The 15,129-nt window shown below is 43.3% G+C and overlaps 1 protein-coding gene across 1 annotated transcript in view; it reads right to left on the reverse strand.

The window, feature by feature from the left end:
- The window catches only part of LOC149315414 (protein-glutamine gamma-glutamyltransferase 2-like), a 58,985-nt gene extending 53,196 nt beyond the window's left edge, over positions 1 to 5,789 (reverse strand). The window contains exon 1 of the mRNA XM_089513422.1: positions 5,708 to 5,789. Within this exon, the coding sequence (XP_089369548.1) occupies positions 5,708 to 5,717 (10 nt within the window). The 5' untranslated portion in view covers positions 5,718 to 5,789. The remainder of the gene's footprint in view (positions 1 to 5,707) is intronic.
- Positions 5,790 to 15,129: the final 9,340 nt, after the last annotated feature.

The following is a 15,129-nucleotide window of genomic DNA, read 5'->3' on the forward strand; positions in this document are numbered from 1 at the left end:
CTGGAGCAGCAGAAAACAAGCTTGCTCCATCCTCAGTGTGACGCCTCTTCAGATATTTAAACAGGGCTCTCATGTCACCTCTTAACCTTCTCTTCAGATCTCTGCTTCTAAATCCAAGCGGCAGGGAGGATCACCTGCAGGTTGTTGAGCCTTCAAATATGTCATAACACATTGCAAAATACACACCCATGATGCGCATAAAGTCTGCTGCATCTGTGGAAGTAGACAGAGGCTGCAGAAATAATGCACGTTAACAGCACTTTAACTGCCATGGCTCCATGTGAGGAAATTCTGGGAAGTGTAGTTTTGTGAGACATTTAGCCTTCTCTGTCAGAGACCTTGGGTGCCACAACAAACTACAAATCCCTGGATTCCATAGCTTTGAGCCATGGCAAACTGCTTTCTTTCTTTCTTTCTTTCTTTCTTTCTTTCTTTCTTTATTTATTTATTTATTTATTTATTTATTTATTTATAGAGCGTTGTAAATTTACACAGTGCTGTACATACAATCAGTTAAAAATAGAATAGAATAATATAAAACAAACCTGCCTAAGACATACATTCTACTAAAATAATTTAACTAAATACACATTAACATTACATAATAAAATATGTAGTTCTGCAGCTCTGTCTACTTCCTCAGATGCAGTAGATTTTATGTGCATTGTGTGCATTATTTCTACAGTGCGGATGCAGCCTCAATTTACGAAAGCTTATGCTACAACTTCTTTCTCTCCGTCTCAAAGGTGCTACAAGATCCCTTTGCATCTAGAAATAGAATTTTTCCATGGAAAAGGGGCAACAAAGTGATATGGGAAAGCAAACACAGCAAACAGAAGAGTTCTAGATGTAAATAATTTTAAATGTCTCAATCTCAAAAAATCTAGAACTTTGCGGAACAAAGAAATATTTCTTTGGCGGAGTGTAAGATTCTTACAGTCGTCCCTTCTTATACACAAATTTTTTATACATGGATTCAAGCATCCGCAGTTTGAAAATGTTCCAAAAATGTATACATTTCAAACACCAAACCTTGATTTTCCATTTTTTATAAGGGACACCCTTTTGCCATGTCATTATATTTAATGGGACTTGAGCATCCATGGGTTTTGTTATCCACGGGGGATCTTGGAACCAAACCCAAGCGGATAACAAGAAATCAGAAGAAGAGGACTTGGAAAGGGCAGCTATGAGAGAACTAGACAAGATCCTCAAGTGCCAAGACATATTACTGAATACCAAAAGTCAAGATTGCCCATGCCATTGTATTTCCAGTTTCTATGTGTGACTGTGAAAGCTGGACAGTGAAGAAAGTGGATAGGAAGAAAATCAACTCATTGGAGATGTGGGGCTGGTGGAGAGGTCTGCAGAAACCACAGATTGCTAAGAGATAAATCAATAGGTCTTTGCACAGATCAAGCCTGAATTCTCCCTAGAAGCAAAGGGAGTAAACTAAGGTTGTCATATTTTGGCCACATCACCACTAGAGAAGACTATAATGCTCGGCAAAGCTGAGGACAACGGGAAAAGAGGAAGTCTCCATTCCAAAAGGATTGATTCAATTAAAGAAACCATGGCCATGAATCTCCAGGAGAGAGGGACTTGGAGGTCTTTCCTTCATAGGGTCACCATGGGTCAAAGTCGACTTGAAGGCAAAAGATTCTTGACTCAGGGGCCTTGCCTTCATTCTGCCCCCCCCCCAATAGATATCACTATGGAGGCTATATCTCCATAGCTATATGGAGCTATAGCTATGGAATTATAGCTGTCTTCATAGCTATAGCTTCTTGAACATCTCCTGTCAGTTCATAAGTGGGCCTCAGGATGATATGGTGGTCCTTTGAGGCACTACTGTTTCTTCTGCATTGGGAGCTTGGAGTCAGGAAATGTGGACCAGCAGAACATCTGCACAGTGGTCCTCTTGTTTGTAGATATCCCTGGCATGTCCATGGATGGAAGTGTGACTCGTGCCAAGGGAGGTGCCCCCAGCCTTAGGTTCACATTCACAATTGTTCTTGCACACTGGACAGCCTGATGGGTTGCTTCAATGCTGTGTGTTTCCAATGAACCAGAAACAACCGGCAACAGTAAACCTAAATGCAATTATTTCACGCAGGAAAAAAGATGAATGGAGCAGACCAGAGAAGAGGAAAGCTTCCAGGCCTTCCTTGAATAATAGACTCGTATGTCACCCCGCTGAGATCTGAGATCGTTTTGATCACTCCCGGCTGGTTATCTCACATCTCCGCTTCTTCCTGTCTTGATTGTTTTAACTAATGGTTTTAATGATTTATTTTATATTTATTTTATATCATTGTTATATATGCAAGGAGGGGAGAAGAGGGGATTATTTATATTGTATTGTATTGTATTAGAGTTGTATTGTATTTTATGTGTGTTTTGGTTTTTATTACTGTATTATTGTCTTGTATTTTTATTGTGTTGTAAGCCACTTCAATCCTATGGGAAGAGGCAGGATATAAATTATTATTATTATTATGAATTGTTTATTATTATTATTATTATTATTATTATTATTATTATTATTATTATTATTATTTAGAACTAGATTCATCCACCAGACTCAATTTATTCTATATATATCACCTACAACTCCTAGAATCTCTCTCCTATGATGGCTGCTCTATTCAGGGAGTTGTAGGACAAGGATTTTTCAGCGTTCAAAGCCACAGGTCTGCTCTCTGTACATGTTTGTCTCCCTTCCTCAGATCACACCCAAGCACTGTTGAGAGCCTTGTTTAACTGCAAAGGGATGTCACATTGAGGAGGGAGCAAGCTTGTTTTCTGCTGCTCCAAAGAACAGAACCCAGAACAATGGATGCAAGCTGCAGGAAAAGAGATTCCACCTAAACGCTAGGAGGAACTTCCTGAGAGTAAGGGCTGTTCAACAGTGTAACACACTCCTTCCTCGGAGTGTAGTGGAGTCTCCTTCCTTGGAGGTCTTTAAGCAGAGGCTGGGTGGCCATCTGTCTCAGGGAGGACTTGGGCGGCCTCTTCTTGGATGGCAGAGGAGGCTTGGACTGGATGCCCCTTGGGATCATCCTCATAGGGCTTGATGGATTCCAGGCCTTTTACCATTTTGATCCAGCAGCCTTCTGCTTGCTTCAGACTGCCATGTCTTGGCCTTGAGTTTCTTCAAACTAGTTTTTATCTCCATTCTTAAAACATTGTCTTGCCATGAATGCAGCATGGCCCTTGCAAGACCTTGATTCCTTTGCAAGCCATTTAAGACACAACTGACGAAGCCCACAGTGCTGGATTTAAAGCTGTCAGCCAAAGTCTCCCAGAGCTGCGTCCTTGCAAAGTTGGTCTTCTTTCCCAGCAATATAAGCAAGAGAGAGGTGTGTTTGTTTCTTTGCTTACATGGAAGATAAAAGGTGAACAGGAGGGATAGATTAAGTTTTGTATTCCAACCCCTGTGAAACAGGAGTACACAAGTAAACAACTCCTGACAGATGTCCATCCAACCTCTGTTTCCTGATCTCCAATGCAAGAGAGCTCACCATCCTCTGAGGCAGTCAGTTCTATTGTTTCTGAACAGCTTCTACCATAAAGTTTAGGCAGAACCTCTTTTCTTGTGATTTGAGTCCAGTGCTTTATGTTTTAGCCTAATCCCAGCAGAGTGACTGAATCAACTGCCGAACAATAAATCCTGTAACAAAACCACCTCTGAGTATCCCCTGCCTAAGAAAACCTTACAAAATTCATGGGGTTGCCGTAAGTCAGCAGGAGACCTGAAGGCACAGACAAGTCAACATTTATGTAAACCTCATTGATTCATTGGGCTTACACTGGAACTGGACTGGATTTAAAGCCACTTTGAGGCCTGGCTTTAGGGAAAAGTCAGGGTATAAATAAAACTGACAATAAGAATAGTATTAATAAGGCAAGTGTGTGTCGCATCAAGTCCTTTCTCTTGCCAGCCCTTCATGCACCAATGGCCAGTTGCAATGGACAGTTCCTGGAATATCACACAACTCTCTGCAAGATTTTCACAAACCTTATTATATCCCTCCCATTCACCTTTTATTCTCCATGTAAGCAAGCAAGCAAACAAACAAACAAACAAACAAACCCCTCTCTTGCTTATATTGCTGGGAAAGAAAGGAAACTTTGCAAGGACACAGCTTTGGGAGACTTTTGGCTCAGAGCTTTAAATCCAGCACCGTGGGTTTGGTAAATTGTGTCTTAAATTGCTTGGAAAGGAGCGGGGGTCTTGCAAGGGTCATGTTGCATTCATGGCAAGACGATGTTTTAAGGGGACCTCAAATGGAGATAAATACTAGTTTGAAGAAACACAAAGGGAAGAGATGGCAACATGAAGCATGCAGGCGGGTGCTGAGTTAGGTCCCTGATAAAGCCAGCCATGCCCTTCTTGTTCACAAGGATATAGACAAGTTAGGAATTTGCAATGAATGTCTCATCTCAAGGAGAGCGATGGAGGGGATAAAAGGATGGAGGAAAGGAAAGGGCAGCAGAAGAAGTCCTATTTCTTTCTCCTGGACAATTTACCTCTTTGCATTGACTCTGCCTGGTATTGACCCTGAGACTGCATAGAAGAGGAGGATGCCTTTTCAAATATGAAACCCTTGGCTAGAAAGAGAGAAAGTGCATTTGTGGCCTTGAACAATGCTGGAAACAGAAAAGATGCTGTTTAAACAGAGACAATGGCCGGAGAAATAACCCAGATTGGCACGGCTTTACCTGCCCTGGCTCAAGGCTATGGAATTCTGGGAGTTGGAGTTTGTTGTGGGCCCAGAGCAGAGCAGAGCTTAAGGAAGGAAGGCCCCACAACAAACTCCAACTCCCAGAATTCCATAGCTTTGAGCCAGGGCAGGTAAAGCCGTGCCAATCTGGGTTATTTCTCCAGTGTGGATGCAGCACCAGAGTGATGTAGTGGTTTGAGGATTGGACTCAGACTCTGGAAACCGTTGAATCCCAGCTCAGCCACTGAGCAAGTCACACTCTCTCAGCCTCAAGGGAAAGCAATGGCGAACCCCCTCTAAAGAAACTTGCCAAAGAAACCCCATGATAGGCTCGAAGGCGCTCAGCAAGGACAACAACATGCGGCAAAGTTGTCTTTGGACTGTGTTTCTATAAACCAAGGCATGGCAAGAATTCCAAAAATACACATATACTTCAATGTATGCTGAGCCACTGCCTTTGGGCTTCTGGCTGAATGCTCCAATTGTTTGCTCCAAAGTTTCCTTACTGCTGTCATATTTTCCCTTCCTTTAAAAACTATTGCAGTCCATTCTGGAACCAAAGACACCTTCCCATAATATTACCCTTGTCGGAATTTGGATTTCCCTTTCCTCCTAAATTGGAAGAGTTTCTCCTCTTCTTTTTATTTTAAAACAATATTAATAACATCTTGGACCGCTTAGGTTAAAGGAATCGAGCGTATGTCCACAAGCTCCTTTCAGAAGGAACTTTGCCATTTATAGAGTCAAGGGAGCGAGTTAATGGAAGACATTTGGGTTTCATGTGCAGAGAGGAATGAACACACGCACATTGTGCACATACACATATACATCTTGTGAGTATCGCATTGCAATGATCGTGTTACAACCAGGCATTCGGAGATGATGCCCACATTTGCATGCAGAGAGAGAAGGACTATAGGGCAAAGTCAGGTTAGCCAAAGCATGCCTGCAAAGTGTTCCTTGGAGTTGCCCATGTTTACCTTCAGCCATGCTCTTGCTGGGTGGACAGTCAGGAGTCCTCTCTGTCCTCTGCTTTGCTTTGCTGTCACCTTCTTCTGCCAGTCCAGCTGGGTTCAGGGAGCTGGAAATTTACCTCCTGAGCCTCATGTCCATTTATATAGTCATCCAGAGCACACTCCCCTCCGCTGGGTGGGAATCAGGCAGTCATCAGAAGAATGAAAGGCAGGCGGGTGGAGCGAGGAGGAGGAGGAGGAGGAGGAGGAAAAAGAGAAACACCAAAGCCTTTCCAGGAAAAGTTAAGTCTGCACTTTTTAAAAAAAACATTGACAATTAATAATTTACAGGGTCAGGGCGGTTATGTTAAGAGGCATGGAGCTGTACAGTTTTGGGTGGGGATAGAGCCCCCTCTGGCTGGAATCATGCGACCATCGAAGCCTAGAGTTGGAAGGGACCCCAAGGGGTCATCCAGACTAGCCCTGTTCTTCTGAGCAGGATCACAGAATCTACTTGAGACAAGGTACAGTTTCTCCATGACAACCTTATACAGTTTATAGCCATCAAATTACCATTTTACAATAAGGACTCAAACCTTTCAAAACTTTTCATAGAATCGTAGAGTTGTAGAGTTGGAAGAGACCCCCAACAGCCATCCAGCCCAATGGCATTCTGCCATGCAGGAACTCTCAGTCTAAGCACCCCCGCCCCGACAGATGACCATCCAGGCTCTATTTAAAGATCTCCAAGGAAGGAAATGCCACCAAAGTCTTCCACTGTCAAACAGCCCTTACTGTCAGGAAGTTAATAAGTTAATCTTAAAGTGGAATTTAAGTGGAATCTCTTTTCCTGTAGTTTCCATCCATTTGAGTCCTATTCTCTGCAGCAGCAGAAAACAAGCTTACTCCATCCTCAATATGACACCCCTCCAAATACTTAAACAGGGCTATCATATCATCTCTTACTGTCAGGAAGTTCCTCCTAATGTTTGGGTGGAATCTCTTTTCCTGTTGTTTGAATCCATTGTTCCATTGTGTCCTATTCCCTGGAGCAACAGAAAACAAGCTTGCTCCCTCCTCAACATTACATCCCTTCAAATACTTACAAAGGGCTATCATATCAACTCTTAACCATCTCTTCTCCAGGCTAAACATACCCAGCTCCCTAAGTCCTTCCTCATAGGGCTTCATTTTGGTCACCCTCCTTTGGACATGCTCCAGTTTCTCAGCATCCTTTTTGAATTCTGGTGCCCAGAACTGGACACAGTATTCCAGGTGGGGCCTGACCAGAGCAGAGTACAGTGGCACTATTACTTCCCTTCATCTAGACACTATACTTTTATTGATGCAGCCTAGAATTGCATTGGCCTTGTTAGCTGCCACATCGCACTGTTGGCTCACGTTCAACTTGAGGTCTACTTGGACTCCAAGATCCCTTTCAAATGTATAAGTCTCCTTAAGCCAGGTGTCCTCCATCCTATATCTGTGCATTTCATTTTTTTCTACCTAAGTGTAGTACCTTACATTTCTCCATGTTGAATTTCATTTTGTTATCTTTGGCCCAGCATTCTAGTCTATTCAGGTCCTTTTGAATTTTGATCCTGTCCTCTGGGGTATTAGCTATTCCTCCTGGCGATCACGAGGTGGTTCCTTTCTTCTCTCCACCATCTTCCTCCTCGGTGGGCTTTTTCTTCAGGAGGGAGGAAGATGATGGTCCCAGTGATGACAACAAAAATGTGGCCCCGACCCATCTGGAAGCTTGAGGCTGGCTGCTCTGGGGGTATCCTTTGTGGTGCTTTAACTTGGCATGTCCTGGAAAAGGAAGACATAGAGTAGCCCTAAATTACATGCAGGAAATTACAATAGGAACAGAGGAAGTCTTCATTCCAGGTGGATGGACTCTATGAAGGATATCCATGGCTTCCCTGAGCCTGAAAGACCTGAGCAGGAGGGCTGAAGACAGGATGACTTGGAGGCCTTCCTTTCATGCAGTCACCACTGGCTGAGGTCAACTTGATAGCAATTGATGACAAGAATGACAGATGAGATGACAACGAGATGTGTTCCTTCTGGTCTGAGCAGAAGAGGAATGTTTTGAGCAGGAAGCCTTTCTTCCTGGGCCACAAAGCACCATTGCCACCCAGCCAAAGGAAGATGCCCATGGAATTCTGGGAGTTGCAAGATGGCAATGTAGACTAAACCAGGAGCACAACTTCATATAAAAGCTCTCACCTTGTGTGATCCATATCTATACATACAGTGGCTGCACTGCACAATAGGGAGATAATTCAATAGGATGCAATTCATCACTAATTTTCAACTTCAAGGAAGCAATAAGTAATTTTAGCAAATTTTCTTCCTGCTTTAAGAAGGACTTTGGAAACCACACAGTCTTCAAAGCCTATCCACAGCTCAGGACTTGCTCTGCACCAAATTTGCACATGGTTCTTTTGCAGAGAAAACAGCTTTTCTTCCATCTCTGTGAATTAAAGGGAACACTAAAGGCACTAATGGAGTGTTACACACTATCCAGGAGAAACAATGTGGTGTAGTGGTCTGAGGACTCAGGGAGACCAGGGTTCAAATCCCTGCTCTGCCATGGAAACCCATTGGGTGACCTTGAACAAGTGACACTCTCTCAGCCTCGGAAGAAGGCCATGGCAAGTCTCCTCTGAGTAAACCTGGCCAATGTGGTGGTGCAATGAGACTAGGGTAGCCATAAGTCAGAGGTGACTTGAAGGCACATAACAAAAGGAACAGCATGTGCCACTATTATTGTTCTTGTTGTGTGCTTTCAAGTTTTTCTAGCTTATGGCAACCCTAAAGAAAACCTGTCATGGAGTTTCTTGGAAAGATTTGTTCAGAGGATATTTGTCATTGCCTTCCCCTGAGGCTGAGAGAGTGTGACTTGCCCAAAGTCACCCAGTGGGTTTCTATGGGAGAAGTGGGAATCGAACCCTGGCCTCCCAGTGGGTTTGTATGGCTGAACCCTGGTCTCCAGACTCATAGTCCAACGCTCAAAGCTACATCATGCTGGCTCTTTTCTGTATTATCAGTATTACTGTATATACTCAACTATAGGTCAACCTCATGTATAAGACAAGACCAGGTTTGGGGCCAAAAGTATGGATTTTGTGTATAAGTCAAGGGTAAAATTTAGGCCCTTGTAGCAAAGGATCTCAAGGAGAGTGCAAAGGAAAACAGTGCTGAAGGCATACCGATTTATGCCCATTGTGAAGAGACACCCAACTAAAGGTGGTGGCAGGTTTGGGTGTGCAACGCCGGCGGCACCCTGGTGAGATCAAACTCTTTTACCCAAAAAGGCTCTGATGCTGAATGCAAAGTTCAAAAAGGGGGAAGTTTAATCTGAAGAACAAAAGTAAAGCGTTTTCTCCTCCCCAGCTCTAGATAAAAGATACTTTACAGTTTGAGTTTCAGCAATCTTCAGGGTGTCATCTCTCTGGGTTTGATCTTGGTTTGATCTCCTCACTCAATGGAGCTGGTGCAGGGTCTTTCAGCTCCTGATTTCTTTGACTTGATGTAGGTAACTAATTTCGCTGACTTGTTCTTGGTAACTAAATCGGCTAACGTTCTTGGTAACTAAATTGGCGAACGTGTAAGAAATGCCCTTTCCAGCTGCCTGGGCCTGTTTGCCACCAAAAGACAGCTCTCTGCCAGCTCACAGCCAAGACTGCCCCAAACTAAAAGCCTCCAGCTAAAACAGAGCTTGCTGGGAAGGGGCAAAGCAAACCTGGAAAAATGCAGGGGATCCTACAGCTCCTCCCAGAAGTAATACAATGAACATTTCCTACACTGAAACATACTATGGCCTGAACTAATAGGAAAGAAAATGCAGGGGGAGATTCAAACAGTCCTGGCTGGACATCACACCCATACTACAGGATGGATGGATTATCTAGTAGAGGTGGGTCAGTGCTTCCAGGACAGATTCCTTTTCCTTGTTTAAAAGTTCAACTATGGGATAAGGATATAAAATAAAGAGTTTAAGGGAAAACATTGTATACAAGTTAATAATAAGAGAAAAGGAAGGAGTTTTGTTCAGAATGTCTGAGCATTATTTTCATATTAATAGCTGAAGAATATAGGTAGAGAACAACTGTTAATTATAATGAGTAATAGAACTGCAAATGCTTTTATTTTTGTTATAAAATGATACTTAAAAGAAGAAGTGAAGAAAACGAAAAGGAAGATACTCAGACTTGGAAGAGTGAGGAAAGGAGGTCTTCAGTGACGTTAAGCAGACATCAACAAGAAGAAAACGGAAGCAAAGTAAAGAACATCGATCTTATATAATATAAAACTGTAAAGAACCTGTAACTTATATAATACAAAATTGTAATAAAATAATAAATACATAAATAAATGTTAAAGTACAGTACTTACATTGACCCTTGGATAACTCGACTCAGGTGTTTTGGGTCAAATTTTTGACTAAATTTTCTAGACTTATACATGAGTCTATACAGTAATATTAATATCATTATCTCTCCTTCCTCCCAATATTGAGAGTCAAGCTGGCTAACAACAAATGTAAAACAGTAGAAGTTAAAAACAATACAAAAGCGTTGAAATGGAAACATAACTTTTTTAAAATAGCAATTTAAAAACCTAAAAAATATTGCACTTTAAAAATATTAAAATGTATGAAAACCCACATCAAAACCTTGACATCTAAATTGCTTACAGCTTTATGGATGAAGAACTCTGCTTAAGGTCTGTGAATTGGAGCAAAGCAAACCCACATGCGGAGGGGGGCTTGCAGGAGGGCAACACACCAGCAGGTTTCAGCCATAGTGCCCACGCCACGCATGGCATCCGCAGGGGAAAAGTCCCAGTCCTCTTCTATGGCTGTTCTATTTTTGACCCAGACCCAAAAGCAAATTTATGCCTGGAACGGGGAAAGAGAAGAATGTTGGTGGCTTTGAGAGCCTCCCCTGAATGATCCATTTCTTAGCATCCCAACAACCTGAAACTTGTTGCAAGACAGAGCTTCCAGTGTGTCTGAGAAATTTGCACATCGGTAAGGCTTGCATCTGTTTGTGTACATATTTAAAAATATAAACGGTTGAAAACAAGTACCGTTTTGGAAAAATACACATGAATGTGCTTCAGTTGGTGGGGAAATACGTAGATAAATTAGTAGGTTAGGAAAAGTACATAAATACAGCGGGCCCTTGGTATCTGCTGGGGTTTGCTTCCAGGAACCCATTGGATACCAACATTTGTAGATGCTCATGTCCCATTAAATGCAATGGCATAGGAAACCTGTGTCCCTTATATAAAATGGCAAATTCAAAGGTTGCTTTTTTGGAATTTATGTATGTTTTGAATATTTTCACAATGTTGATGGCTGAATTTGTGGATAAAAATAGTCTGCAAAGGGCTGACAGTGACAGTGGTTGCTGTTATTATCTGTTGTCTAGTTGACTTTGACTTATGGTGACCTTCTGAATGAGACACCTCCAAGAAAACTTCTTGCAAATTGATGGAGTCCACCCACCTTTCACGGATTGTTTCTCTTTCCCTAATGTCTTCCGTGTGTGTGTGTGTGTGTGTGTGTGTGTGTGTGTGTGATATGTTGTGTGCCTTCAAGTTGTTTCTAACTTATGGCAACCCTATGTGAACCTGTCCCAGGGTTTTCCAGCATTATTGTCTTTTCTAATGAGTCATGTCATCTCATGAGGGTTTTTAAGCAGAGATTGGATAGACATCTTTCAGGATTCAAGAGTGCTTTAGTTGTATATTCTTGCATGGTTAGGCTTGCCATATCCCAGTTCCGGGCGGGACATTCACGGTTTTTCAACCGTCTGGAACATCCCATCCTGGGTATGGCAGCTGTCCTGGAACTCCTGGTCACCGCCTCCTCCCTCTTAGTTAATGCAAGGCCTAGCTGTCATGCTAGGCCTTGCTGGGAAGGAGGGCTCTGAGATTCAATGATATGTCCAAAGGACAATAGCCTCCATTTAATCATCTTGCCTTCTAAGAAAAGCCAGTCTTGATTTGCTCTCAGACCTAATTCATTGGGGGTTTTGGGGAGGAGGGGGGCAGTCCATAGTGCTCTCCTGCAGCACTAGATTTCAAATGAGGTGATTTTCTTCACCACAATTCAAAAAGGATGTTGAGAAGCTGAAGTGTGTCCAAAGAAGGGCGACTAAAATGGTGAAGGGTCTGGAAACCAAGAAGCCCTATGAGGAACGACTTAGGGAATTGCTGGGGATGTTTAGCCTGGAGAAGAGAAGGTTAAGAGGTCATATGATAATAGCCCTGTTTAAGTATTTGAAGGGATGTCATATTGAGGAGGGACTGGAGCAAGCTTGTTTTCTCCAGCTCCAGAGAGTAGGTCACAGAGCAATGGATGGAAGCTACAGGAAAAGAAATTCCAGCTCAACATTAGGAAGAACTTCCTGACGGTAAGAACTCTGCCTTGGAGAATGGCAAAGTTTCCTCCTTTGGAGGTTTTCCAACAGAGTCTGGGTGGCCTTCTGTCACAGGGAGGGCTTTGGTGGGGTCTTCCTACATGAACGAATGGGGTTGGACTGGATGGCCCTTGGGGTCCCTTCCAACTCAATGTTTTCATGAACCACCTGAGTGGCTGCCTCCCTCCTTCCTTTGGCCTCTTTCCATCCTACAAATGAACCTGACCACGGAGAGCGGCCTTATCTCCAGGTGGCAGGTTGTGCCAAGCAATTACTCTCCCGGATCTCCTTAATCTCATCAGGAGGGAGGATGCTAATGCAGGCATTTCTGCTTTCTTTCAGGGTTTTTTTTACATCAAGATAATTTCCTGAGCTTCTCTCTCCACTTGGAGGAGTGGAAGGAGGAGGGACAAATCTAGCCACAAAAGCACTTTGGTTGCAATGAAATGGTCTGTGGAAGAGCTATAAAAGGAACGACCCTCTCCATCAAACCCCTTCTTTCTCTCACACACCTTGTTTTCCATCATCCCATCCTGGCTTGTGTGACCTTCATGGTCTCTTTTGTCTGAAAGTCTCTCCTCTCTCAGGCTGACACACAGACACATGCACAACATCTGTTCTCCTCTGCAACAAGGCTTAGAATCATAGAATCATAGAATCATAGAATCGTAGAGTTGGAAGAGACCACAAGGGCCATCCAGTCCAACCCCATTCTGCCATGCAGGAAATCCAAATCAAAGCATCCCTGACAGATGGCCATCCAGCCTCTGTTTAAAGACCTCCAAGGAAGGAGACTCTATCACCCTCCTAGGGAGTGCATTCCACTGTCGAACAGCCCTTACTGTCAGGAAGTTCCTCCTAATGTTCAGGTGGAATCTCTTTTCCTGTAGCTTGCATCCATTGTTCCGGGTCCTGTTCTCTGGAGCAGCAGAAAACAAGCTTGCTCCCTCCTCAATATGACATCCTTTCAAATATTTAAACAGGGCTATCATATCACCTCTTAACCTTCTTTTCTCCAGGCTAAACATCCCCAGCTCCCTGAGTCGTTCCTCATAGGGCATGGTTTCCAGACCCTTCACCATTTTTGTCGCCCTCCTTTGGACACGCTCCAGTTTCTCAATGTCCTTTCTGAATTGTGGTGCCCAGAACTGGACACAATATTCCAGGTGGGGCCTGACCAAAGCAGAATACAGTGGCACTATTACTTCTCTTGATCTAGACACTATACTTCTATTGATGCAGCCTAAAATAGCATTGGCCTTTTTAGCTGCCGCATCACACTGTTCACTCATGTTCAACTTGTGGTCTACTTGGACTCCTAGATCCCTTTCACACGTAGTTTCATTCAGCCAGGTGTCACCCATCCTATATCTGTGCATTTTATTTTTCCGCCCTAAGTGCAGTACCTTACATTTCTCTGTGTTGAATTTCATTTTGTTAGCTTTGGCCCAGCTTTCTAGTCTATTCAGGTCATTTTGAATCTTGATCCTGTCCTCTGGGGTATTAGCTATTCCCCCTAATTTGGTGTCATCTGCAAATTTGATAAGTATGCTCCCAATTCTGTCATCCAGGTCATTGATAAAGATGTTGAATAGCACTGGGCCCAGGACATAACCCTGTGGGACCCCACTGGTCACTTCTCTCCAGGATGAAAAGGAGCCATTGTTGAGCACTGTTTGGGTTCGGCCGGTCAACCAATTACAGATCCATTTAACAGTTCCTTTGTCTAGCCCACATTTTACAAGCTTGTTTGCAAGAATGTCATGGGAAACCTTGTCAAAGGCCTTACTGAAATCAAGATATACTATATCCACAGCATTCCCTTCATCTACCAAGCTGGTAATTTTATCAAAGAAAGAGATTAGGTTTGTCTGGCATGAGTTCTTTCTCTGAAACCCATGTTGACTTTTTGTGATTATGGCATTGCCTTCTAGATGTTCACAGACTCTCTGTTTAATGATCTGCTCCAGAATCTTTCCTGGCATTGATGTCAGACTAACTGGACGATAATTGTTGGGATCCTCTTTTTTCCCCTTTTTGAAGATGGGGACAACGTTTGCCCTCCTCCAGTCTGCTGGGATCTCTCCTGTTCTCCAGGAGTTTTCAAAGATTATTGCCAATGGCTCCGATATTACATTTGCCAGTTCTTTTAGTACCCTTGGATGGAGTTCATCTGGTCCCGGAGACTTAAATTCATTTAGATTAATAAGGTGATCCTCTACTATCTCTTTACTTATTCTGTGCTGAAATTCCCCTATTCTGTCCTCTGCTCCATTATCCTCAGGTTGAGCACCCTTTGCCTTTTCTGAGAAGACTCACTTCTCACTTGACACTTCTTACCCAGAGGCTGGATGCACACATCTCCAGGGGTGCTCTAGTGATGGATTCCTGCACTGTTGTGTGCCCTCAAGTCATTTCCGACTTATGGCAATGCTAAAGCGAACCCATCATGGGGTTTTCTTGGGAAAGTTTGTTTGGAGGAGGTTTGCCATTGCCTTCCTCTGAGGCTGAGAGTGTGACGTTCTCAAGGCCACCCAATGGGTCTCCATGGCTGAACAGGGATTTGAACCTTGGTCTCCAGAGTTGCAGTCCAAGACTCAAACCACTACACCAGTGATGGTGAACCTTTTATCGACCGAGTGCCCAAACTGCAACCCAGACCCCACTTATTTATTGCAAAGTGCCACGTCCCTCTGGCTTTCTAGTAAGAAACTCTGGCAAACTCTGTGCTAGGGCGACAGCATGTGTGCCCAAAGAGAGGGCTCTGAGTGCCACCTCTGGCACGCGTGCCGTAGGTTTGCCATCACTGCACTACACCATACTAGATTACTGTCCCCAAATTTCCAGCACTGCAGAGAGATAGAGAGACACTGACAATCTTTCACACTTTCACAAAGGATACCTCTCTTTGCAAATGGAGTTGAAATTGTATTGTTCTTGTTGCATGCCTTCAAGTCACTTCCAACTTATGGCAACCCTAAAGCAACCTATCATGGGGTTTTCTTGGCAAAT

This window comes from Sceloporus occidentalis, unplaced genomic scaffold, assembly GCF_023333645.1.
Source record: "Sceloporus occidentalis isolate IW3139 unplaced genomic scaffold, rSceOcc1.0.p SCAF_3, whole genome shotgun sequence".
NCBI lineage: Eukaryota > Metazoa > Chordata > Lepidosauria > Squamata > Phrynosomatidae > Sceloporus > Sceloporus occidentalis.